The sequence below is a fragment of the Amphibalanus amphitrite genome, unplaced genomic scaffold (genome assembly GCF_019059575.1).
Source record: "Amphibalanus amphitrite isolate SeventyFive unplaced genomic scaffold, NRLGWU_Aamphi_draft 000787F_arrow, whole genome shotgun sequence".
In the NCBI taxonomy this organism is placed as follows: domain Eukaryota; kingdom Metazoa; phylum Arthropoda; class Thecostraca; order Balanomorpha; family Balanidae; genus Amphibalanus; species Amphibalanus amphitrite.
The window spans coordinates 232,480-254,141 of NW_024882281.1; the positions used below are offsets into that span (position 1 = coordinate 232,480).

A 21,662-nucleotide genomic window follows, 5' to 3' on the forward strand; every position below is an offset into this window, starting at 1 on the left:
TGACGAGCCAGACGAAGTCGCAAGGTCGGAACTCCCCGTTTGGGAGATGCTGGAATGCACTGTATACCTTGTGACCCCTCTGAATGCGCCATGAGCCGACCAAAGCCGCGGTACAGGCTGCAGCTGCCGGCGCTGTAAACACGCACCAGAGCTGCTCGTACGACCACCTCAGCAGACGGGCGAGCGGCGCGTCGGTGCGGTATTTTCGGCGGCCGGCGCTGAGCGATGTCTAATCCGGGGCGTGAGTCGGCCGGCGGCGGTAAACAGGACTGGGAGCTGCGGCAGCTCGGCCACCCCTCCCCCTCCCCCTCCTCTGACGGGTGCCCGGTGATAAGCGGCGCTGGGGCCGACCCGATCACGCCCCGCGCCCACCAGCTTTGTCATTCAAATCAGCCAATTTAAAAGTGCGTGCCCGACCGGGACGAGTGGGAGGCGGTGCAGGGCTGAGAGTGTAAAGTACGAAGCTTGGGTACTCGGTGTGAGGCTGTGGGTGAGACTGCGGATACTCGGTGTGAGGCTGTGGGGTGGGGACTGGGGATACTCGGTGTGAGGCTGTGATGTAGGACTGTGGATACCCGCTGTGGGGTGGGTACTGCGGCTGTGATGTGGGACTGTAGATACTCGCTGTGGGGTGGGGACTGTGGATACCCGCTGAGGGCTGGGGACTGCGGATACTCGGTCGGAGGCGGACCTTATGTGCTAAGGCCATGCTATCCAGATGATGACTGGTGTATCGGTGCGCAAACAGTCCTATCTGATGGCACAGCACGGATTAAACCCGTCCAAGCTCTGCGCGGGGAGCGAATTCCCTCACCGTGCCGGGTGCCCACGCCGCACCGCTGTACAGTCTCCAGTCTGCCCTACCGCGGCCCAGCCGAATCCAACAGCCGCGGACTAGGGCATGCACCACATGCACATATTTCTTAGCAGGATGGTTTCAGGATGGAAATTACATATAGGGATTTGGCGAGCCAATAGGTTATGGCAGTCAAATCAACGCTAACGGTCGTAAATGGGCCGCGCTAACTGTTTTCGGGGTGCAGTCTGGCGCAATCTGGACGCTTTAAACGAGTTATAACGAGCAGCCAGGTCAGCCATTAATAAAAATGAAAACTGTACGACCTTGGAGGTCGACCAAAACGGCAAATTTCATTCCTGACAGCAGATTCATTGTATAAAAACTACAGCTATAGCCACCATATTGCGTCTGGCGATAAATTTCAACTAACGTTTTAGAACGGCCGAATACTAAAAGACAGTCGCCTTTTGGCTGGGATTTGTCTTGTGAAAGTTTTATCTAGTCAACGGCACTTGACAAAGGTTTTGGAAGCTTTTCTGGATCACTGAATATCTGTCTCGTAAATATGGCTTTATCAGGGAGCGCTCCATCTCCACGCTGAGCGGTGAAGAAGAGCTCATAAATCCGTCACCAGTCGTAAAACACGACGTGCGTCATCCATTTGAGAGCTCGCTGCCCGGCAAACGGGTTTTAGCGAGTCATAAGCCGCATCTGTCTGCGTGAGGTACATAAATCATGCGTGTGATAATCGACAGGACCGGCTGAAATGTGTCTCCCTCGTGCGTCCCTTGCGAGGCCGCATTGTGCTGTGATGGACGATGATAGGCGCTACTGAGTGTTGCGGATATTTTTTAACTATTTTTCCGTGAAAAAAAAAACCTCCGAATATCGGCTTACCCGGCACTCGGCAGTTCTGCTGTCATCGCTCACAGGATTATTATGTCAGCAAAACATTGGGAATATTATTTTAGAATGACATTTTGCTACTAAAAAATGAATAAATGCGACCATTGAAAACGGTTTTAACCATACTAACGACAAAGTTTCCTTCAAAATATACTAATCTCACTAAGTGTTATAAAGATATTATAAGCATACCCTAAATACCGTGCCCGTAGCACGTGCTATCCCTGTGTAACAATCGGTCACTCTTTTCTGTTGAATGTTGGCCAGCTCTGTGTTCAGTTGCCCAGCGGCGATCTCGGACTTACCGAGCAGCGACACCAGCACCAGGCAGAGTCCGGCCAGCACCAGGGTGGCCAGCTTCCAGCTCCAGCGGCGGCCGCCGGTCGGCAGCAGCGCCGGCTTCGAGTAGCTGAACGGAGGGTCGGCCGGCGGCCGGTGCAGGCTGTGCCGGCCCGGCAGCGCCGCTGAGCCGGCCGAAGCGAACCCCATCGCGTACCTGGGGGCGCGGGGAGACATTGGTCAGAGGGACTGACCGGGCAAGCCGCAGAGCCGGCCGAAGCGAACCCCATCGCGTACCTGGGGGCGCGGGGAGACACTGGGTTAGTCAGGAGGTATGTACCGAGGGTGCGACTGCATCAGAGTGCACCGAAGGAGGGACACTCGGTCAGAGGGCGCCGAAGGCGGAGACACTCGGTGCGAGGGCGTCGAAGTGGACTGGATGACACACGCGGGGTCTGTGGGCGAGGCTGGTGAGACAGGCGCGTGCTGGGTGATTATGGGAACCTGTCATGGAATGAACACTTGATACATCGTATGCCGACAATCACAAGGCATGTACGGGCCTCCAGGTATTAAGTGGCTGGTTGCCAGCATCACAATAAGCGATCTGCATTGATGAATACGTCTATGGCTGCATGAAAACCATTGCCGAAGTGTGTTTGCCAAATAAATGACTAATGAGTGAAGTTCTCAGTTCTTGAAATCTTTGAGCATCGAGGCAGCACAGCCTAGCGTCGTATAAAGATAAAAATAGATAAAGCTAAGGGTTTCCCGTGTAGTTTCCTTCCCATGAATTAACCTCTCAATGAAATGAGTACTTTCCACGTTGCACATAGGTACACGTATTCGCACCCGATTTGAAACGAATGAACCGGCGTTGCATGTCGATTGCCATGTATTCTCCGTCCATGACAGTGACATGAAGGTCGTGCAAGGCGCGCCGGGCAATCGTTACCATCCATTGTCGGTCGGTGCACGGCGCCGCCGCGCTGGCAGAGACCTATGCAGCATCAGTAGCGACAATGGATGATCGAGCTGGCGCCCTTTGTGCTATTAATACTTACGCCGGGCCGACCATGTATTGAGGCTGCGCCGGCCTGATGAAACTTGACGATGTTTTGCACGGCAGGTGTGGCATGGCTTTTATTGGAATGCCGGCTCCCTGCTTTTTGTTGTGAGCGAGAAAATAAAATTGTAAAAGAATGTACATATTCAAACATAGGATGCCATTCAAAAATGTATTCATAGATTATGACAAAATCATAGAAAATCATCAAATCACCGAAGAAAATCACTTTCCATAATAGCCGTTCTCAACACCGTCGAAAGGATAGGGGGCGGCCGGTTTTTAGTTTCGGCCGGTTATTGACTCGGCGTCAACAGAGCCGGCCGAGCCATTCGATGCCCGGGGCTGCGCAAACACCAATCCATTTTCCGACTTCCAATCCGGCACATCACGCGTGTGCGGCGACACGAATGCCGGCACTAAGCGAAACACACAGTCCCGACGGCCTATAAATTCCTGTTACACAAAACGGAATTCACGAGCTTCGTTTAGGAGCCCAGAAACCAGGTGCTATTGTTTGTTTAGTCGGTAGGCATACAATGTGAAATGAGTTCGTTGCGTATTTTGCGTATTTCGCATCTTTTATAAAATAATATCATGAGCTGTTAAAGCAAATCGAACACATTCTCCGCAGTACCTTACGCCCAGTCAATCACTGTGACGAATTGACGTCATGATATTTGCACGCATCAGCGGGACAATTTTGACGCAGTCAGCTGCGATCTATCGCCCATGATCTCAAGAGAAATCAGATCTAATTGCACGAAACATGTTCGGATAGCTCAGGAACTATGGGCGGAGTTGCGCGCCCCGTAGGCAGTGTATGAGGTTGGCTCAGTGCCACTTCTCTAAAAGCATGTTTCATGTCAGCAGTGCCATACATTTCGTCCGCGGACGGAGGGCGCGCACAGCGTGGCTTCCACTTTATTCTCGGGAATGACAAAGGAGGCGAAGTTGGTCGGCGTGCTGTCGCCAAGTTGGCCTGTTCCCGTCCCGGCGGCGGCCGTCATTGGAAGCCAAACAGTGCCGCCGCTGACAGGTCGTCCATACCGGCGGGTGATTAACTCGCGGCAGACACCGCGCCCATGGCAGCGCCGACCGACCGCTGATACATGGCCGGACAAAACGCCGCCCGTCCGCGGTCCGCCGACCGCCGGGGCGGCACGCACTGCGTGGGTAGAGACGGTGCGGCGCCCAACACGACTGAGCTGAAATACGTGCAGCCTCAAACGTGATTAAGCGTTATGTAAAATGTTGACTTTAAAAAATGGCGACATGACATGATATTAACCCGCTCCCCGCTGGAACTCGTGGATTTCCACGCCCATGCGGGGGGAGCCCGGTGCACCGCCCCTCTACTGACAGGAGCTCGGCGTTCCATACCGCTCTGCTGCCCGGAGCCCTTCGTCCCACTCGGCTGACCGAGCCGGGTGCGTCGTCTGTCGTCTGTCGTCTGTCGCCATCTCCGCGGCGACCGTCGGCTAGGAGAGCAGCACCTGGCATCCAACACATTACTGCGGCCCTCGGCCCTGTACCGGCACATTACCGCGGGACTGGGAGACGGGAGACGTGCTCGGGTTCCTCGGCTGTCACCCGAACATCCCCGGCATGTTTATTGGAGCGGTTTGTCTGCCGCGCCGCCTGCACCCAGCGGTCGTGGAAATGGATCAACACACCTGTCATCGCTGGGATAAAAACTTCGCCCCGGTGTCACAGCGCATTGGCCTAGTTTTGACTAGGCTAGATAATAAATCAAGAGGTATGTGAGTGGTAATGCTACCTTTTCTTTATTCAAAAAGTCGAAGGAAGTCCAAGAGAAGTGTTTCATCTCTCGCGGCTGATTGGCCTTCAGAGCATTTCGTTGTCGTTTGTGACGGGCTGAGAGCGCTGCCGTTCTTTCCGTGGTGTCGTTTATGGCAGGCTCAGAGCACTGCTCGGTCACTCCGTTCGCCGGAGCGCGCTGTGACGGGCCCATAGTGCTGCCGGTCTATCTCTTCGCCGGAGCGCGCTGCATCTACCGCGCTGGCGGCGGCGCGGGGGCTGATCCCCGGCATCCATCATCGGTCCACTGGATAACCATGTGTAGACATCACCTGAACCAGGGGCGGCAGGTTCGCCATCTATCACCGGTGGGCGACCCATCTCTCGCCATCTCCCTTCCCTCCCCGTCAGCCGCGCTATCTCGCCCCGGGCCATAGACTGCTCGGCGGCGGCAGCGGGCCGAATCAAAGGCCACTGATCCGGGCGGGGAGGCGCGCCGGCGCCGGTGCCACCGCCGCCGTATTCACCGCCGGCCATCCGTCTCGGTTTAATTGGCCCGCGCGGCCGGCCTGCCAGCGGCAGTCTGCCGATTTCCGCGCCGGCGGCGGTGGACTGGGAGCCGGGCGGTGGTGGAGGCACCCGACCACGCCCTCGGCAGCGGCGCTCGGACGGAGGGGTGCGTGCCGCGCGCGTCGGCAGCGCCCATGGCAGCCGCGCCGGCGGCCCGGTTATTTCCGGAGACACTGCACACGCGACCGGCACGCAGGCTAGGATTCCTGCGGATGGGCCCTGGCAGTGGCAGTGGGGTCAGGCAGTGAGCAGCAAGGGTGGCGGCGGCGGCAGGTGGCCGATTGTGTGAGAGCTGGAGTAGCTAAGATCCTGCCACCTACTATCCAATTCCTCTACCTTCGTCTTTTTCCAGTTAATTTAAGTGCACTATATTTAGAGCAGAAATGGATATTTCGTTAGGCAGATTGAGCTTTCGTTCCAATTTCGAATTAATTTTGCAATGTTGGTGTAATATTTGTGGCGCCATTAACTCTGCGAATTACAGATGTCGACCACCCTGTGACTTCAATTTCCTGTGATGTTTCATAGCATAAGTTTATTATGTGTGTACGACCATGCGCTCCGGGGCATGTGCCCGCCATATAACTCCCTGCACGTCGTCGAGTGACATTTATGTATTCATTTCATTGCACGGCGGTGATGTCTCAGCTTTCCCCAGCACCGCCGCGGCAGGGAGTTATAGCGGAGGTGGTAGCTGTCCCTGCCCCCTCTGCACCGGGAGGTGGTAGCTGTCCCTGCCCCCTCTGCACCGGGAGGTGGTAGCGGTAACGAGGTCCGACTGAGGCGAGTAGTCCTATACCGACGGCTACCCGGCGAGGGCTGCGGTCGGAGCTGGCCGGACGATCGATGGAATGAGGCAGCGCCAACGCCCTGCACTGTCTCCACTGTGCTAACGCTAGTGTACTAACGTTAGCCATCCACAGCACTAGCGCTGGCCATCCACTGTACTAGCGTTGGGCATCCACTGCACTAACGTTACGTCCACTGAACTAACGTTGGCCATCCACTGTACTAACGTTGGCCATCCACTGTACTAACGCTGGTCATCCACTGTACTAGCGTTGGCCATCCACTATACTAACGTTGGCCATCCTCTGTATTAATGTTGGACATCCACTGTTCTAACGTTAGACATTCACCGTTTTAACGTTAGACGTCCACTGTTCAGACTGTAGAGTATATATCCGGAGGGCGTTACCGTGAGGCCGTCAGAGAATCGTTTCTCCCGCGGACACGGCTGACTATTGCCGCCGGTGCGTGGCCGTTTCTCGGCGTCAGTCTCAGGTTGTGCTGTTTCAGCCGTCAGCCCGCCAGTCCTGTGGTCTCCAGACTGTATCCCCGGCCGTCAGACACCGTCCGCCGACCGCCGACGTTCCGACCGTCCGCGACCGTCGCCACAAACCACCTATCTCTATGCATGACCCCCGCCGGCATACCGCGCCTCGGACGACCGCCGGCGACTGGGCCGTTTCCGGGCGTAACTTGGCGACCTGTTTATCTTCCACTTCCGTCGCGGCCTCCGGCGGTACTGCGCGGCGGCCGGGACCGACTGCCAGCGGCGGGCAGACGCTCTCGGCGTGGGCCTCGGTGGGTGGGACAGCTAGCAGTGGGGCGCGTCACTCGGCCCTCAAGGGAGGTCGGCAGCTCGGAGAGCCGCGCCCGCGGACGGCATTTTCACGGACTCTGAAATGGCGTGCTCTCTAGCGCCTGGGGCCGTCCCGTGGTTCACTGGTGTTACGTGCCGGATAGAAAGTCCCCATCCGCCGGTGACATTTCACGAGACTAAGTTAATTTGCAGCCTAAAGCGTGAGGAGGCGTGAAGAGCATTGTGACACAATGGACTATCTCCGTTCGCAGAACCCAGGGCTCAGGTGGACTGGCGTAGTGTGGCGCAGACATTGCCACTGCACTTTGGGACATATATCGAATGGAGCGACGTGGGCGTGGAAACTCCTCACCAAATGGCAGAACTCGCTGTACAAGTCGACGAGTTGCCTTCGATGCCTTCGTTGCTGGCGTCGCCGGCGACAGTGGCGGAGGTGGCGGCGGCGGAGGCGGTGTCGGCGGCGGTAAAGTCACGACCCGCCACCGGATGACACGAGCCGGCCGGCCGGCACGCGACGCTCGCGCCGGAGGACGGCCGCCGCCCTGATGGATATCTGAATACAGGGTCGCGTGTGTTTGTTGGCAGAGTAGCGCCCGAGCTGATACTCCCGGCGGCTGGGTTGGGCCGTCACTCCGGCATACTATCCCACTGGTAGTTTCCGAGGATTCGGCAGATGTGAGCTGATCATGTCAACATTGATACAAAACATCTCAGCGACCCAAGCAGGCCGGCGGTATATCCAGAGGTGGTTATTTGGTTATTTCACGGCCTGTTGACAGTGAACAGTGGCACGGCGGCAGTCTTTGTGAGCCAACCGGCGTCCCCCGGCGTAAAAACGCCGAACGGCAGAGGGACGCCGCGCCGCCCGTAATGGGTAATAAGATACGGCGCCGCCGGGGCGCCATTGTACCCGCTAATGACGATCTTAGCGGCCGTTACTCGGGCCGATAGTGCGTTTTAGCGTTTATCGCCCCAAATCTGACTGAGAATTGTCCGACGAAATCTATTAACTGCCTAATCCTTCGTCAGATCACTGGGATCGCGCGACAAAAAACTGCCGAGAACTGCGCTGAATAATTCACGGCACATCTGCAGAGGGACGATCGAATCCACATGAGGCCGGGGCCGGTTGATTACATTTAGATACAAATCCGCTCCCCCGAGTTAATCCCGTCTGGTCTGATTTTGCCGCGGTCTGTCGACAGGGAGGCCATTGTTCGGAGGGCTGTCTCAATTCGGTGCAGGCCCGACGAGTGGAGCTGAATCGGCGGCACGGTTTGATCAGAGTCTGCCCGGCGGCGGCGTTGTATAGAAACAGGCCAGTGTTCGACTAGCTAACGCTAAATAAACAATGGAGAAAAGAACGAAAATGAAATTTATGGCACAAGTCAGACTGTGCTGAAAAAGAAAAAGTAGATATGGGAGAGATATGGCAAAAAGAATGACAAAGAACGGAGGGAGAGAGAAAGGGAGGGAGTGAGAGAGAGGATAGAGACAGGAGGAGATTATACAAGAGAAGAGGGACGCGAGCCGGCTGATTCCTTCATTATGTGCGGCGCACGGTTTATTGGTCTAATAACGCGCTCGGCAAGGCGGGCTGTCACCGCGCCGTGTCCCAGACCCGGCCGCCTGATCAGCGCCCGGTTATCAATATCCTCACGAATGATTGGCTGTATCAGTCCCCGTCGTCTGCCCGCGGCCAATATCGCCGCTCGTTCCCCGTTCTTTTTCTGTTCTCATTACTCGTGCTGGCGGCGCCGTGACGGCCGGGTCAGCGCGGCGGCGTCACCCGCCCGGCGGCGACCCGCTGATGTATCCGGCGGGGCGGGGGCGGGGGCGGCACGCCGGTGACGCTCCCATTATCCAGCGGACAGCTGGCAGCCATGGGCGCCGGCGCACAATGGCTGCTGTGGCTGCCGCCGGACGGCGCGCAATCAATGGTGCTCCAGCGGCGGCGGACGCCCCCACAAAGCCGGCCGGCCGGCAGATGCGGCGTGCCGGCCGCAGAATGATGCCGCCGCCCGCCGCCGCCCATTAGCGAGCAACAGGAACCGCGCCCGGCAGAAGCTGGGCGCGGTAGCACGCGCGCGGCCTCTTGTCAGCCGCCCCAGGAACAGCACTGCATGTGTGCTGTTGTGTGACAACGTTATAGGACAACGTCTTCAACCACAGCTGGAACACTGTGCCGAATATCATGCAGTTTCGGTAATGGCCAACATGATTCTACTGGTTTAATGTTCGTCTTACGATAGATGAGTTCCTTTATCCTTTCCCATTTCAGCCAAATACCATTCGTCGTTTGATAATTACGTCTCGTTGCTGGGGGCGCTATTTGTTGCGCTGCACTCGCTCACACAGCCGCCCAGGTATTATGTCGCCACTCATTGTAAGCGACACGGCGGCGACACCCATTCAGGGCAGCTGAGCGGCCGTCGGTTTGCACTGGGAACGGCCAGCTGACGGGCCGGTCGGCGGCGACTCGGGCGGCGGCGCCCGTCCCACCGGCGGGCACTCCATCATCTGTGACCGGCGCCCGCCGACCGCCGCCGGACGGCACACCAACTCGGCCGGATGATGGGATTACATGCCCTTAAGCCTGCCAGAACGGCTGATAACTCCCTCAGAATGCTGCAGTGAGGGCAGCATTACTGGCCTCCATGATGATTACGCGGCCAGGCTGTCAGCAACCACGACTTCCACATCTATTTGGACGGATGCCAAACGCTGCTGTGTCTCAGCAGTAACACTTGTTTTTCCGTCATTTTCTCGCTTCCCATCCAGGCATTTTCCGCTGGCATTTTCCGCTGGCCTGCGTCGTAAGGCGGCGCCGGTTCCTCTCGGGGCGGCCCTCCAGTCCGAGTATGGGCCGACTCAGCAGCACCGGCCGCCTGCCATCCGGAGAGGTGCCGCGTCAGCCGCCGCGCTCTCTGACCCGGCCGAGACCGGTCGACCGACCCCGGCGCCGCCCGCCGCGGCGGTCCGGTCCCCGTCGATAGTCCCCGATGGAGTCACCCCGACGGCACCGAGACGGCCGCACAGTGGAATAGTATCACACACACATGCACGGAACGCCGGGACACGTATACCTCTGTTCCCCCGCCCTAGCTGCCACCGTCTGTCCCCTTCCCACCTGTTTCTCTGCCTCCCGGTAGCCCTTCACCATCTGTGACCATCGCCCACTGACGGTCTGACGCAGCCAGCAGCAGCGGCCGGAAGCCCCCCCCCTGCCGCTGAGCTCTGTCTCTGCTCTGACTGTACCCACTACTGCGCCGTGCGACACTGACACACAACGAGACAGACGCGGCGAACAGGCGGCTCGCGTTGACGGTATTTCGAGGCCTTATGAAAATAAACAGCGCGCACGGCGTTACGGGCAGCACAAACACGGAGCGCGACGGCAACGCAGGGAGGATACGCGAACGAGGCTGGCACCACGGACTGGAATGGAGGACACAGAAGAACTGACATTACGGCCTGGAGGATACGCGAACGGACCTGCCACCGCCGCCCTACCGACCTCACTCAGGGACGACTGGACCCACATAGAGGACTACTGGAGGAAGAGGGAGAGACAGAGGTAATGAGGTTGGAGATGACTCATTAAGGATAGGTGCATTAACAGTGCATGATGGTTAGGGTGTTCCATTTTCCCCAACTTCAGCATTGGCCGACATTTCGATGTCGCCCCATAACCTTGCCATATATCCATGATGTGTGCAAAAACCCAGCTCGATTGAACAATATTTAGATGTCGCGCTCTTTTGAAACTTTTCTGTATGCTAGTTTCATGAAGAATGAAGCTAACACTCGTAGTATCTCAAAGTATTGGCTTGAGCTGCTCCGCGTGCAGATGATTGCGTTCCTGCGAAAGGTTCTCCATGACGGAAGCAACCCACGCGAGGACTACGAGGAGCTTCTCCGTCTGTGCCTCGTGTTCCTCGGAGGAACTGAGGGACAGGTCCGGTTTCGAGTTCCTGGTGCCTATCATCAAGCTAGATGGATGGCCAAAGCCATCTACGCCGTCAAGATGACGCTCTTCATCGACCAGCTTGAGCTGCCAGCTCGCGTTCAACAAGGCCTCCGTCAAGTGGCACTGTTCGTGAGCCTCTTGTACGTCAAGCCCTGGCACGAGGCGCTGATTCCGGAGTACGCCCCGAAGAACGATCTGGAGCTCCTGCAGGCCCTCAACGATTATCCCGACGAGGAAGTCAGCGCACAGGCTACCAAGGCCCTAACCCGCCATCTCTGGTACCTTTCAGAAGACCTCATCGCGTTGGCTTTCTTCGACGACAGAGTCGAGGATGAGGAGAAGAAGCGGATGCTGGAGAACCTGGTGAAGAAGCTGCGTCCAAGAAGGCACTGAAGCGGCTCGATGGGAAAGGATTGCGTGTGGATAACACCACTACCCTGAGCAACTTCGCCACTAGTCGCAGCAAACGGTTGTTCGAGCTGCTGGCGCATCGGGAAGATCATCCCCAGAACCTGATCAAGGACGAGGCACTGAAGAACCGCATCAGGGCCCTGAAGGTGGTGAATGACAGCGCCGAGCGCGGGATCGCCCTCATCAAGCAGTTCGCTGGCGCTGTTAAGGATGAGGAACAGCGCCAGTACCTCCTTCGCGTCGTCCAGCTTCACCGCAGCCAGGTTCCCAAGCGGACCAAGGCCGCCTGCTCGGCCTTCTCACTCTAGAGTGCTACTCGTATGGCGGTCATGAGCGCGACATCTAAATATCGTCCGATTTTGTTCAACGAGGTGTCAATCGCTTTCATTTGAAGTAAGAATACAGGGCAAAATCGAAATGACGATGTGTTTTGATTTTGAATTTTTCTATAGTAATATGGAACACCCTAATGATGGTGCAGGGGCACATACTACATACCAAACTGAAACTGCAGGGTAGTGGATAATTGAACAATCCCGCCCTGTATTGAACAGGGCATGGTTGCAATCAAGGACAGAACAGTGAAAGTCAAGTTCTGCAGCCATCGGAGACCGTGGTCCATGAGTTGGTTTGCGTCCGTCTGATTTGGTGCCGGCTGTTTGCGCCGCCCGTCCCGGTGACGGAGGGCTGTTTCCACACCCGGCTGTTTGCGCCGCCCGTCCCGGTGACGGAGGGCTGTTTCCACACCCGGCTGGGAAGCCGCCCGTCCGGTGACGGAGGGCTGTTTCCACACCCGGCTGGGAAGCCGCCCGTCCGGTGACGGAGGGCTGTTTCCACACCCGGCTGTTGGCGCCGCCCGTCCGGTGACGGAGGGCTGTTTCCACACCCGGCTGGGAAGCCGCCCGTCCGGTGACGGAGGGCTGTTTCCACACCCGGCTGTTTGCGCCGCCCGTCCGGTGACGGAGGGCTGTTTCCACACCCGACTGGGAAGCCGCCCGCTGTTTGATGACGCGCTGACAAGTATTTATAGTTTCCTGGGAATGAGGAACCGAAAACCGGGCCGCGCCGTTTCGGTGATGGATACCTTTTTAACAACAGCACTTCGTGCCTTTCCGCTACAAACGGGCCCCCGTAATCACCTCATGGTGCGTGCAATTCCATTTGAAGCCACGCAACCGGCGCAAGGCGAGTAATGGAGCCGCCGCGGCCGGGACCGGAATGCAAACGACTGGTTTGCCTCCGTCTCGGGAGGCGCCGCTCGGGTCATCGGGGTCGGGGCGGGCGGGCAGGGGTGGTGTCGGGGCGGGGTTTGATGGCCGGCGCTCCCGACAGGCTGATTGCCGAGCTCGTTACTGGCGGCGCCTCTGACGACGGCCGGCCATTCCGGCCGACGACCGCCACTAATCCCGCCTGACCAGGTGCAGAGTCGGACGGCCCCGGTGACCGCCCCCCCCCCCGACCGTCCCCACAGCGCGGCGGCAGGCACTCACCGGTCCGTCTTGGAGACCTCCGACTTGGACGGGCTGCCGATGCTGCGGCTGGACTTGTACGGCGTCAGCGTGTTAGCCGCCGTGTCTGCCGGGAGAGCGGGGACGGAGAGGCGTCAGAGCGGGGACGGAGAGGCGTCAGAGCGGGGACGGAGAGGCGTCAGAGCGGGGACGGAGAGGCGTCAGAGCGGGCCGATCGAACGGCGCGGCCAGCGCGGCCGGCCGACCACCTCTATCCAATTACCAATTACCAATTAAACGGCGCGCCGTTTGGCGCTGAGGCAGCGGCAGCGCTCTGCTCCCGGCCGCCCCGCGCTGTGGTCGCGGGCCGCTGGCCGTCTGGGCCGGATGGCCGGCCTTGGGAGCGAGCCGGGGATATAAGAAGTGGCCGCGGTCCGTGTCCAGGACGAATACAGAGCAGTCGCTGTGCGGACGGAAACCCGCTGACCCACAGAGGATGGCACAGTTACCGCCCGAGACTGTCAAAGCCAATGTATCCCGTACACTTTTTGACAAAGTTCTCGGCCCAGCGCGGCGGCATGCAGCTTCTTGTGACCAGCGCCTTCTTTGTTCTGTCGTAAGCTTTACATAATCATTGCAAATTACAACAGCTAAGTCTGAGTTCGAGTCTTTAAGTGCTCGGCAAACCACTGCATTCTTGCAAGTGGAAATTGGTGATGTTTAACGTTGCATGGTTTAAAGGGACCCTCCCACCTTCAAAAAAGTTAATGAATTGGCATAAAAGTGATGTAGCGTGAATCACAAAGAGCGAAAATGAACATCTACCAAATTTTACCGGAAAATATTCAACCGTTTTCGAGATATAAGACTTTTATTTTTGTTTACTTTTTGGGAACTCCGCTGTTTCTATGACGTCACATAAAGGTTTTCTTTACGTCGGCATTTGGAAGCAATAATTTGGTATCAAAGTGCGACAAATATTGCGCGAATGATGCGTTTATCTTATCAAGGTCAATATATGATGGCCAACAAAGGATTCCAGGACAATTCTTCTTATGGCATTTTTTCGTATCGCAATTCTTCGTCTGCAAATCTTCGTCAGGGCATTTATTCGTATCGCATTACTTTGTCTCGCATCAGGGTATATGAAAATCGGCTCGCATTTCTTCTTCAACGCAAATATATGCAAGAGTAAGCATTGATGGACAAATAAATGCACCGACGAAGATTTGTAGACGAAGAAATGCGGACGAAGAAATGTCATGCGAGGATTCGTTCGGGTACCATGACATTTATGTGATTTCAAAGTCAAGGTTCACAGCTGATCTGCTAAATCAAGCCAAGAATCCAAACTATCAAAAAACTATAAATATTTGTTTGTCTGTCACAGAGGTCTCAAGCAATATAAGGTTGACATATGTATCGTGTCAGACATTGTGATATTTATTCACTTTCGATGATAACACAAAAGCAAATATTCTAAATAGCCAGACGTTTCGGCCTCAGGGTGCCTTCGTCAGTGACAATACCGAGATACTAATACATTAATAAATTAATCAATATAATCTTTTACACTTTCAAAATACACATGACCTGGACATTTTTCAACCATTCTTGGTTGAAAAATGGTTTAAAAGTAACCATTCTTGGTTTAAAATGAACCATTCAGAATGGTTGAAAAATGTCCAGGTCATGTGTAGTTTGAAAGTGTAAAAGATTATATTGATTAATTTATTAATGTATTAGTATCTCAGTATTGTCACTGACGAAGGCACCCTGAGGCCGAAACGTCTGGCTATTTAGAATATTTGCTTTTGTGTTATCATCGAAAGTGAAAAAATATCACAAGGTTGACATATGTTGAATCAAAAATCTACTGCCACAACTCACATCTCCTGCCTTAGTTTATCGTTGTTTTAACTTGCTTTCAAGAGAAACAGAAGCCAGTATCTGATATCACTTCAGATGATTGTTTCAAGATCTGAGTTCAAATGGAATTAAAAGCAAGATCAAGATGAAACAGGGATTATTGCTGTTAAAGTAGTTTGGCCATGATACAACAGGCACATAAATCATTAGCCAAATCAAATACTGGTTGGTTTGTCAAGATGTTTGTTGTCTGTCGTCTGTCGAGCTGCTATGAACACTGAACGCTCTCACTCTTACTTTAAAGAGAGTAGTTTAAGTTGAATGGTAGTGAGCTGTAATTAGACAAAGCAGCTATTCAGTGCTCACATCAAGCCAGGCTAGGAAATGGCATCAACTGTGGTGGGAGGAAGCAGGTTCGGCAGGCCTATGTTGTAAACTTCTGTTGTGTCTTGTGTTTGATCAACTGATGTTTTCTGCTCTGTGTTGTGCAGTGATAGTAGCAGGTAGCGTATATTCGGATTAGCAGGTAACTGCATGCTTGTCAAATTATGTGAATAAACGAATTCATACCATTGCATTTTTCTCTCCATGCAAGGAACAAGTAAGATGTTGTAGAAAATGTAATAGAGGGCTGCATTGCTGATTTCATGCACTTTATCAGAGCTTTATTTAGAATTGCTTTCCTGAAAGCTACACACAGGCCACAGCACTGAAATTCACAATGTCATAGCTTTTGGCAGAAAAAAAGAAAAGACTTGCCTAGGTAAAATTGGCTGAAAGTATGGCAGAGCAGGTCTTGATGCGTATGCCCATCCGTGTGCTTGCCGAAGCCGAACTGACTGCAACACATTAACTCTGACCCACCATGGTGGCTGGCATATCCTGAACTTTCACCACTCTAAACAAGACAACTTTCAGCCCTCAGCATTGTATTAAAACACTGTACATGGCAGTTGACACTCAAAATTTGTTTCAGTGCCATCCACGGACAACATCAGTCGCCATTCACCAGGCCAGTAAAAACAGAATAGATAATAGCTTCAAACCCATGTAGTCAGAGTTACTAGGTCTGCACCTCAAAACAAAATCCAGGTGACATTCACCACGCCAGTAAAAAAAAACAGGTAGGTACTTAGGTAACGTAACAGCTTCAAATCTGGTAACATGTTGGTCGGACTTAACACTACCATATGTACATGGAATAATATGATACCAAACAATAGTGCAACCATTCTGGACAACACAAGTGTATGATAAAATTAATTTAGAATACTTTGGCAGCATGATTTACGAGCACAGGCAGGTGTTACCTACCAGCATAGGCGTCGCCAGAGATTTTCGGTTGGGGGGGGGCAAAATCAACTTTTGTGTTAAAACTTGCCTTTCCCCAGTCTTTACTCACTCGTTTTACATATCATTCGACGCGCAATGGTGCGAGGAATCCGATGGTGACAAAGGTTTTCTTCTAGCTATGACATGTAATTTTTTTACAGAAAAATTCGAAATTTCGAAATTTCATGACAAAAACGACTGGTAGAATTATAGTAGGGGAGACCCGGGAGGTATGGGCCGGTTTTGTGAAAAGGCAATTTTCTTCCAGTGGGCAGTGGCTAGACTCGGTTTTTCACTCTGTGTATGTGAAATTGCCTTTCGCCTGCAACGTGTGCCTGATATTAGGCATCTGGGATCAACTACCCAGTAAACATGCCGACGTCGGCCCGACGTCGGGCCGAGGCTCGGCCCGACGTCGGCCCAGCGTCGGTTCAACCTCGGCCCGACATCGGCTGGACGTCGGATATGCCCGCATGTTCCGACGTCCAGCCGAAGTCCAGCCGACGTCGAGCCGACGTCGGGCCGAGATCGTTTGCCGAGGTTGACGAGATCGTTCGTCGTTGGACCGACGGGGCCGACGTCGGCATGTTTATTGGGACAACGCGCCAAAAATATCAACCGGCGGCGGGCTTCGAGCCCCCCAGTCGCCGACGTCGGCATGTTTACTGGGACAACACGCCAAAAGCATCAGCTGGCGATGGGATTCGAGCCCCGTGTCATTCGAATGCGAGGTTAGTGCGCTAACCACTAGGGTAGACCGGGGCAAGTCGCCCCGCCGAGGTAAAACGCCTCACCGTTGTTTCTCGGAACTGGCAAGGTTCTGGGGAAACATCATCTCTTCTATAAAACGTGCACTATATGATCATTATATGAGCAGACTGGAAAGAAATTGTGATGACTCTTTCGGGAGATATAGCCAAAAATGTGTTTTTTGAGTGATTTTTATGTTTTGTTGTCAGATTATGAATCATGGCGTTCTTTTATGGTCCACATTTGGTTAACGACTTTTATGTATTTTGAACAACTATTGTCTAACGCTTATCATGCCGGGTCGGTTCGTGTTAAATTATGTCTTACTGGAGTGCAAGGCGTTGTTCTCTGACCGAACTACGTGATGGGGTAAAACGCCCCAGTAGGTCGCGGGGCAAAAAGCCCCTGGGGCGTTTTACCTCTTGTGTTGTTGGGGCTACCCACTTTCTAATGTTCGGTAGCTGGCGAACAGTAAGTTTCTATGCCTTTATGTGTATTTTCCTCAGCAACTGGATGGCCAAGGAAGTATTTTGTTAACATTTACATTGCAATAATTTATTATTTGGTCTTATGAGGTAGGTGAAAAACCTGCTCATACAACAGTGTCATATGCTGAGCACCTGACAGGATGGAATGTGCTAACTTCAGTGCCGTGCCTCCAGAGGTCTAACGGACCTCTCACATAAAATTTAGCCAACTACCATGTTAAATCTTTAATCTAAGGTATGGGGCTACTTGCCCCAGGCCGTGGGGCGTTTTGCCCTGGGGTTGGGGCAAAATGCCCCATTTGCAGTTGCTTCACAAATCACTTCCTAGCTTGGAGTCCGATCATAAGTGAATCAATTTGAGGGGTGCAATTTAAAGTAAAATGTCCAAAGAACGCATTGAGCACAAATTTGGCCTTTCAGGTGATGTGGGACAAAATTTATGTAGCAAAATAAATTATCTGGGGCGTCTTGCCCCAGGCTACCCTACACCACGCAACCAGCTAACGAATTTGGTTTGTTTTGTTGGGTTATGCCCTTTCGGTCTGACAAGACCATTTCAGAGCCGGAAGGATCATAGGATGGAGACATTGGTCTTCTTGGCGAGCACCGTGGGTCCAGTTCATATATGTAGAGTCCCTGGTCCCATTGCTGTTACGTGACACTTATTGGAAAGGGCGACCCCACAATGGATTCATATAGCCACTCTTACACACCTGCACCAACGTTTCCCAAAGTGTCCCTTTGATAAGTGGCACTTTGGCAAATTGACACTTGCCGACTGGCCTTTCTATATGAACTGGGCCCGGCCCTGGTGAGTTGCCGGGGCTGAGCCTGACCAAAGGATAGGCCGAGCACTGAGCAGCCCCCAAGCACTCACCGCACCCGGCTACGGGCGAGCTCGGCTTACGGGCAATCCCAAATGGGATAAAGTTTCCCGTCCAGTCCGGATCAGGGGGTTGCGGCGTGGAGGAAGATTTGAGTTTCCTGAGGATATTTTGAATACAGAAGCTCTTTATGAAACATGAAACATGTATTTTATATTATTTTAACGGTCAAAACAGCGGCCGATGTCGGTCCGACGTCGCCCCGACGTCGGCTGGACCTCAGCAATTGATCTCGGTCCGACGTCGGCCCGACGTCGGCTGGACCTCGGCTGGACGTCGGAACATGCGGGCATATCCGACATCCAGCCGACGTCGTGCCGAGGTTGGACCGACGTCGGGCCGACGTCGGCATGCTGACGCCGAGTTGCCGACGTCACCCCGACGTCGGCCGACGTCGGGCCGACGTCGGCATGTTTACTGGGTATTTTGTCCCGAGATAACTTTCAATAAATCATGTGCTTTTTCGATCCATCAAAATGCACCGGGAGGTATGGGCCATGGCCCGGGAGGTATGGGCCGATGCCATGTTTCATATTATTTTCTCGACAATGAGAATAATACTCGTAGCTGGTATCTACCTCGATCTCTCTTAGAGCCCAGGAACCGCATAAGCGGCCAACAGCTTGCTTCATGGAGGTCACTTGGGCCCATATGTATTTTGGTAAACTCAATCATGCACCATGAAATAAGATGAATAATATATTTCTGTTCGAATGAAATTTGAAGTTAAATTTTCGACCTTGCGCGACAAAAATAAAACTTATTGACGGGGACATTTAATGAAAGCATCTTTTTATCTATTTAGGATCACCGGGGGTGGGTGGCCCAAACCTCCCGGTTAGGACGCCATAATGTGCGTAGCATCTCAGATCATAATCTTGCAAGAAAGCTTCATATTGTCTATCCAGTCTTAATTTGCATGATTTAAACTCTATGTTAGCGATGGTCTGACATCATAAAACGAGCCTGGTTCAAATTTATCACGAATTTTCTGCATGTACCGTATTTTACTCGAAGAGGGCAAAAACGCTTTATCGCCACTCATTGCCATAGAAGACTGAGGAAGGTTTTGAAAATCACGTGGGATGTAATCACTGAAGGGCTGCTACCAGTTAACGCCGTCAAATGTGTAAAAATACGCAACACTTCTTCAAAACTGCGATGGCCCATACCTCCAGGGGGCCCATACCTCCCGGGTCTCCCCTATATAGTGGCTGCGATTGCCGACGCACTGCAGAGGACCCTTGTGCAGACGCTCGACGCTCATGATCATTACCCAGAAAAAGTGAAAAACGCTCCATTTAATCGGATCACCCTGCTAAAATCTCCATTCACGCATGCATGCAGAGGTTTTACGTGAAATGCATAGGACTTATCCCAGCCACCGATCGTAGCTAAGTTGGGCATTCGGCGGAGAGTGAATGTCGGAAGTGTGAATCGGAAGTAATTCATCTTTGCTCAAGTGAGAGGAAGTGTTTTGTTCACTCGAGTGTGAACAAAAGTATCTCGTTTTTCGTGTGAAGGGAAGCGCTGCAAACGCGAACAAAAACTGTTAAACGGAACCAAAAGTTACGCACGGCATAGCGGCAAGGGATCCCTTAGAGATAGGTTTGGGACTTCCAGCTGCCATTTCAGGCCACTCAGGGTCAGTGCTGACTCTCAGAAGCATGCTTAGGATCCCGGAGATCGGCGTGGGTCACCTCAAATATTTACGTGTACGTGGTGCTTTAGGGCTTTCCGAGCACAAGGTGGGGCCCTCAGAAGCCAGTGTGGGCGGCGGGCGCTTAGGCCCAGGGTGAGCCTGGAGCCCTCGGATAACAGTGTGAACCCTCGGGGTCTGTGTCGAATCCTAAGGACCTTACGTAGGGACATAATAAACATGTGTTGCGGACCTCAGAGGGACACGTGAGCTGTGACCCCTCAGATGCCGGCTTGGGGTTAGCAAAGTCTGTCGCGTCAAAAGTTTGGCTGAACTATCAGAGGCCAGTTAAGGTTCTCAGAAATGTTCGAAGGCTCAAAGATCCCTGTATGGGCCCTCAGAGAACATGGACACCAGTGAGACTTTCAGAGGCCCGTTTGGGCCCTCTGAAAGCTTCTTTAGGGCTCAGTGGAGCTCCTTAGGAGCCTTTGTTTAAAGCAAGCTCATAAGTCCTGCGACACTTGTACGGTACTTCAGCCTTTCGCAGACATTTGACGAGCCGGTCCCGTAGCTCAGTTGGTTAGAGCGTTGGACTCCGCGTGGTGAGAGCACGCGTTCCCGGTTATAACAGTCCGGGTTCGAAGCGCGACGGGGGCTCGACATTTATGGGCCTCCTGACAGGTATGGTTGCGGTTGGTGGCAGGCCGTAGCCAGGCGAAGTCAGCGAGAGGACCGGCCGTGCGCGGCTTTGTGCGCACGTTAAACTTTGGACTCTAAATTCTGCCATAGAATCGGAATTGCGCGATCGGAGGGTAGAGGGCAGGGTCACCGCAACAAGCTTCGCTTAGCGGTGGCTCTGTCCTTGTGAATCCTTCCCATCAAAAGGTTCAGACAAAATTAAAAAAAAAAGAGTTGAGAAAGGCCTCGAAGATTTCGTTTCACGCTTTGAACGAAAATTGTGTCAGCACTCCAAAACTTATGAAAATCAGCTATAAAATGTAATAAAGAACGAACTAGGAACATGGAATGAATCACAGCATTGACATTTCCGAGTCTGGACTCGGAGTCTTCAAGATTTTGGCGACTGCGAGTCAGACTCTGGTTTAAACTGCACGCTCCAACCGAGTCTGACCTCACAGACATTCTCAGAAAGGTACCCCCATTTTTTCCCGACTCCAAAATCTTATCGGATCTGTATCGATCTCAGCGGGTGCCCGGTCCGAGGTTGGGGGGGCAAGCTGCCCCGCTTGCCCCCCCGTGGCGACGCTAATGCCTACCAGCCTTCTCAATGCTCGTAAAACCAACATTGTAGTTTTGATTTTACCTTACATGATAACACACTTGGCTGCAATGGTACATTTAATTTAACACTGTGAAAAGACCAGTTATAACCACTTCACAAGCACAATTGCACCTTATGCCGACATCCTTTTCCATGAAGGACAGTCAGCAGTGTCTTTCGTCAAAACTGGAAGATCAATCCCCTTTCAACTGTTAACATCAAAAATATTTCTTCATGGTGTGATCTCCTATGGAAACCTTGCGGGAAAAGAATTAATGTCAATTGTCAGCTCTTCAAATTTCTTTGGACTTAAACTTGCAGTACCATATCCAGTTTGCTTTGATATTTTGTTTTTCATTCCATGTTGAAGTTGAACACCAGGCGTGCCATTTGTAGCATGATTATCATTATATAGGCCATTGTTTGTGTTATGCACCGTATCGACTTTGCGTGCACTGTATTCGTACACCAATCACCGATTCGCGGCCGTCTACCGCCCGGGCGGCGCTCTGCCCTCCCCCGATCAGAGCCCCGGACCCTGATGGAAGGACCGGCTCCTTTCCACACTGCTGACGCGGGAGTGTCCGTCGGCTGTTGTTCAC

The 21,662-nt window shown here is 53.4% G+C and overlaps 1 protein-coding gene across 5 annotated transcripts in view; it reads right to left on the reverse strand.

The window, feature by feature from the left end:
• Nucleotides 1-21,662, reverse strand: part of LOC122366136 (teneurin-m-like) — a 141,504-nt gene that overhangs the window by 79,333 nt on the left and 40,509 nt on the right. For all 5 annotated transcript variants that reach the window (XM_043338004.1, XM_043338000.1, XM_043338003.1 and 2 more), the window contains exons 3-4: nt 12,859-12,943; nt 2,011-2,201 (exon numbers count right to left, since the gene is read on the reverse strand). In XM_043338004.1, the coding sequence (XP_043193939.1) occupies nt 2,011-2,201; nt 12,859-12,943 (276 nt within the window). The remainder of the gene's footprint in view (nt 1-2,010; nt 2,202-12,858; nt 12,944-21,662) is intronic.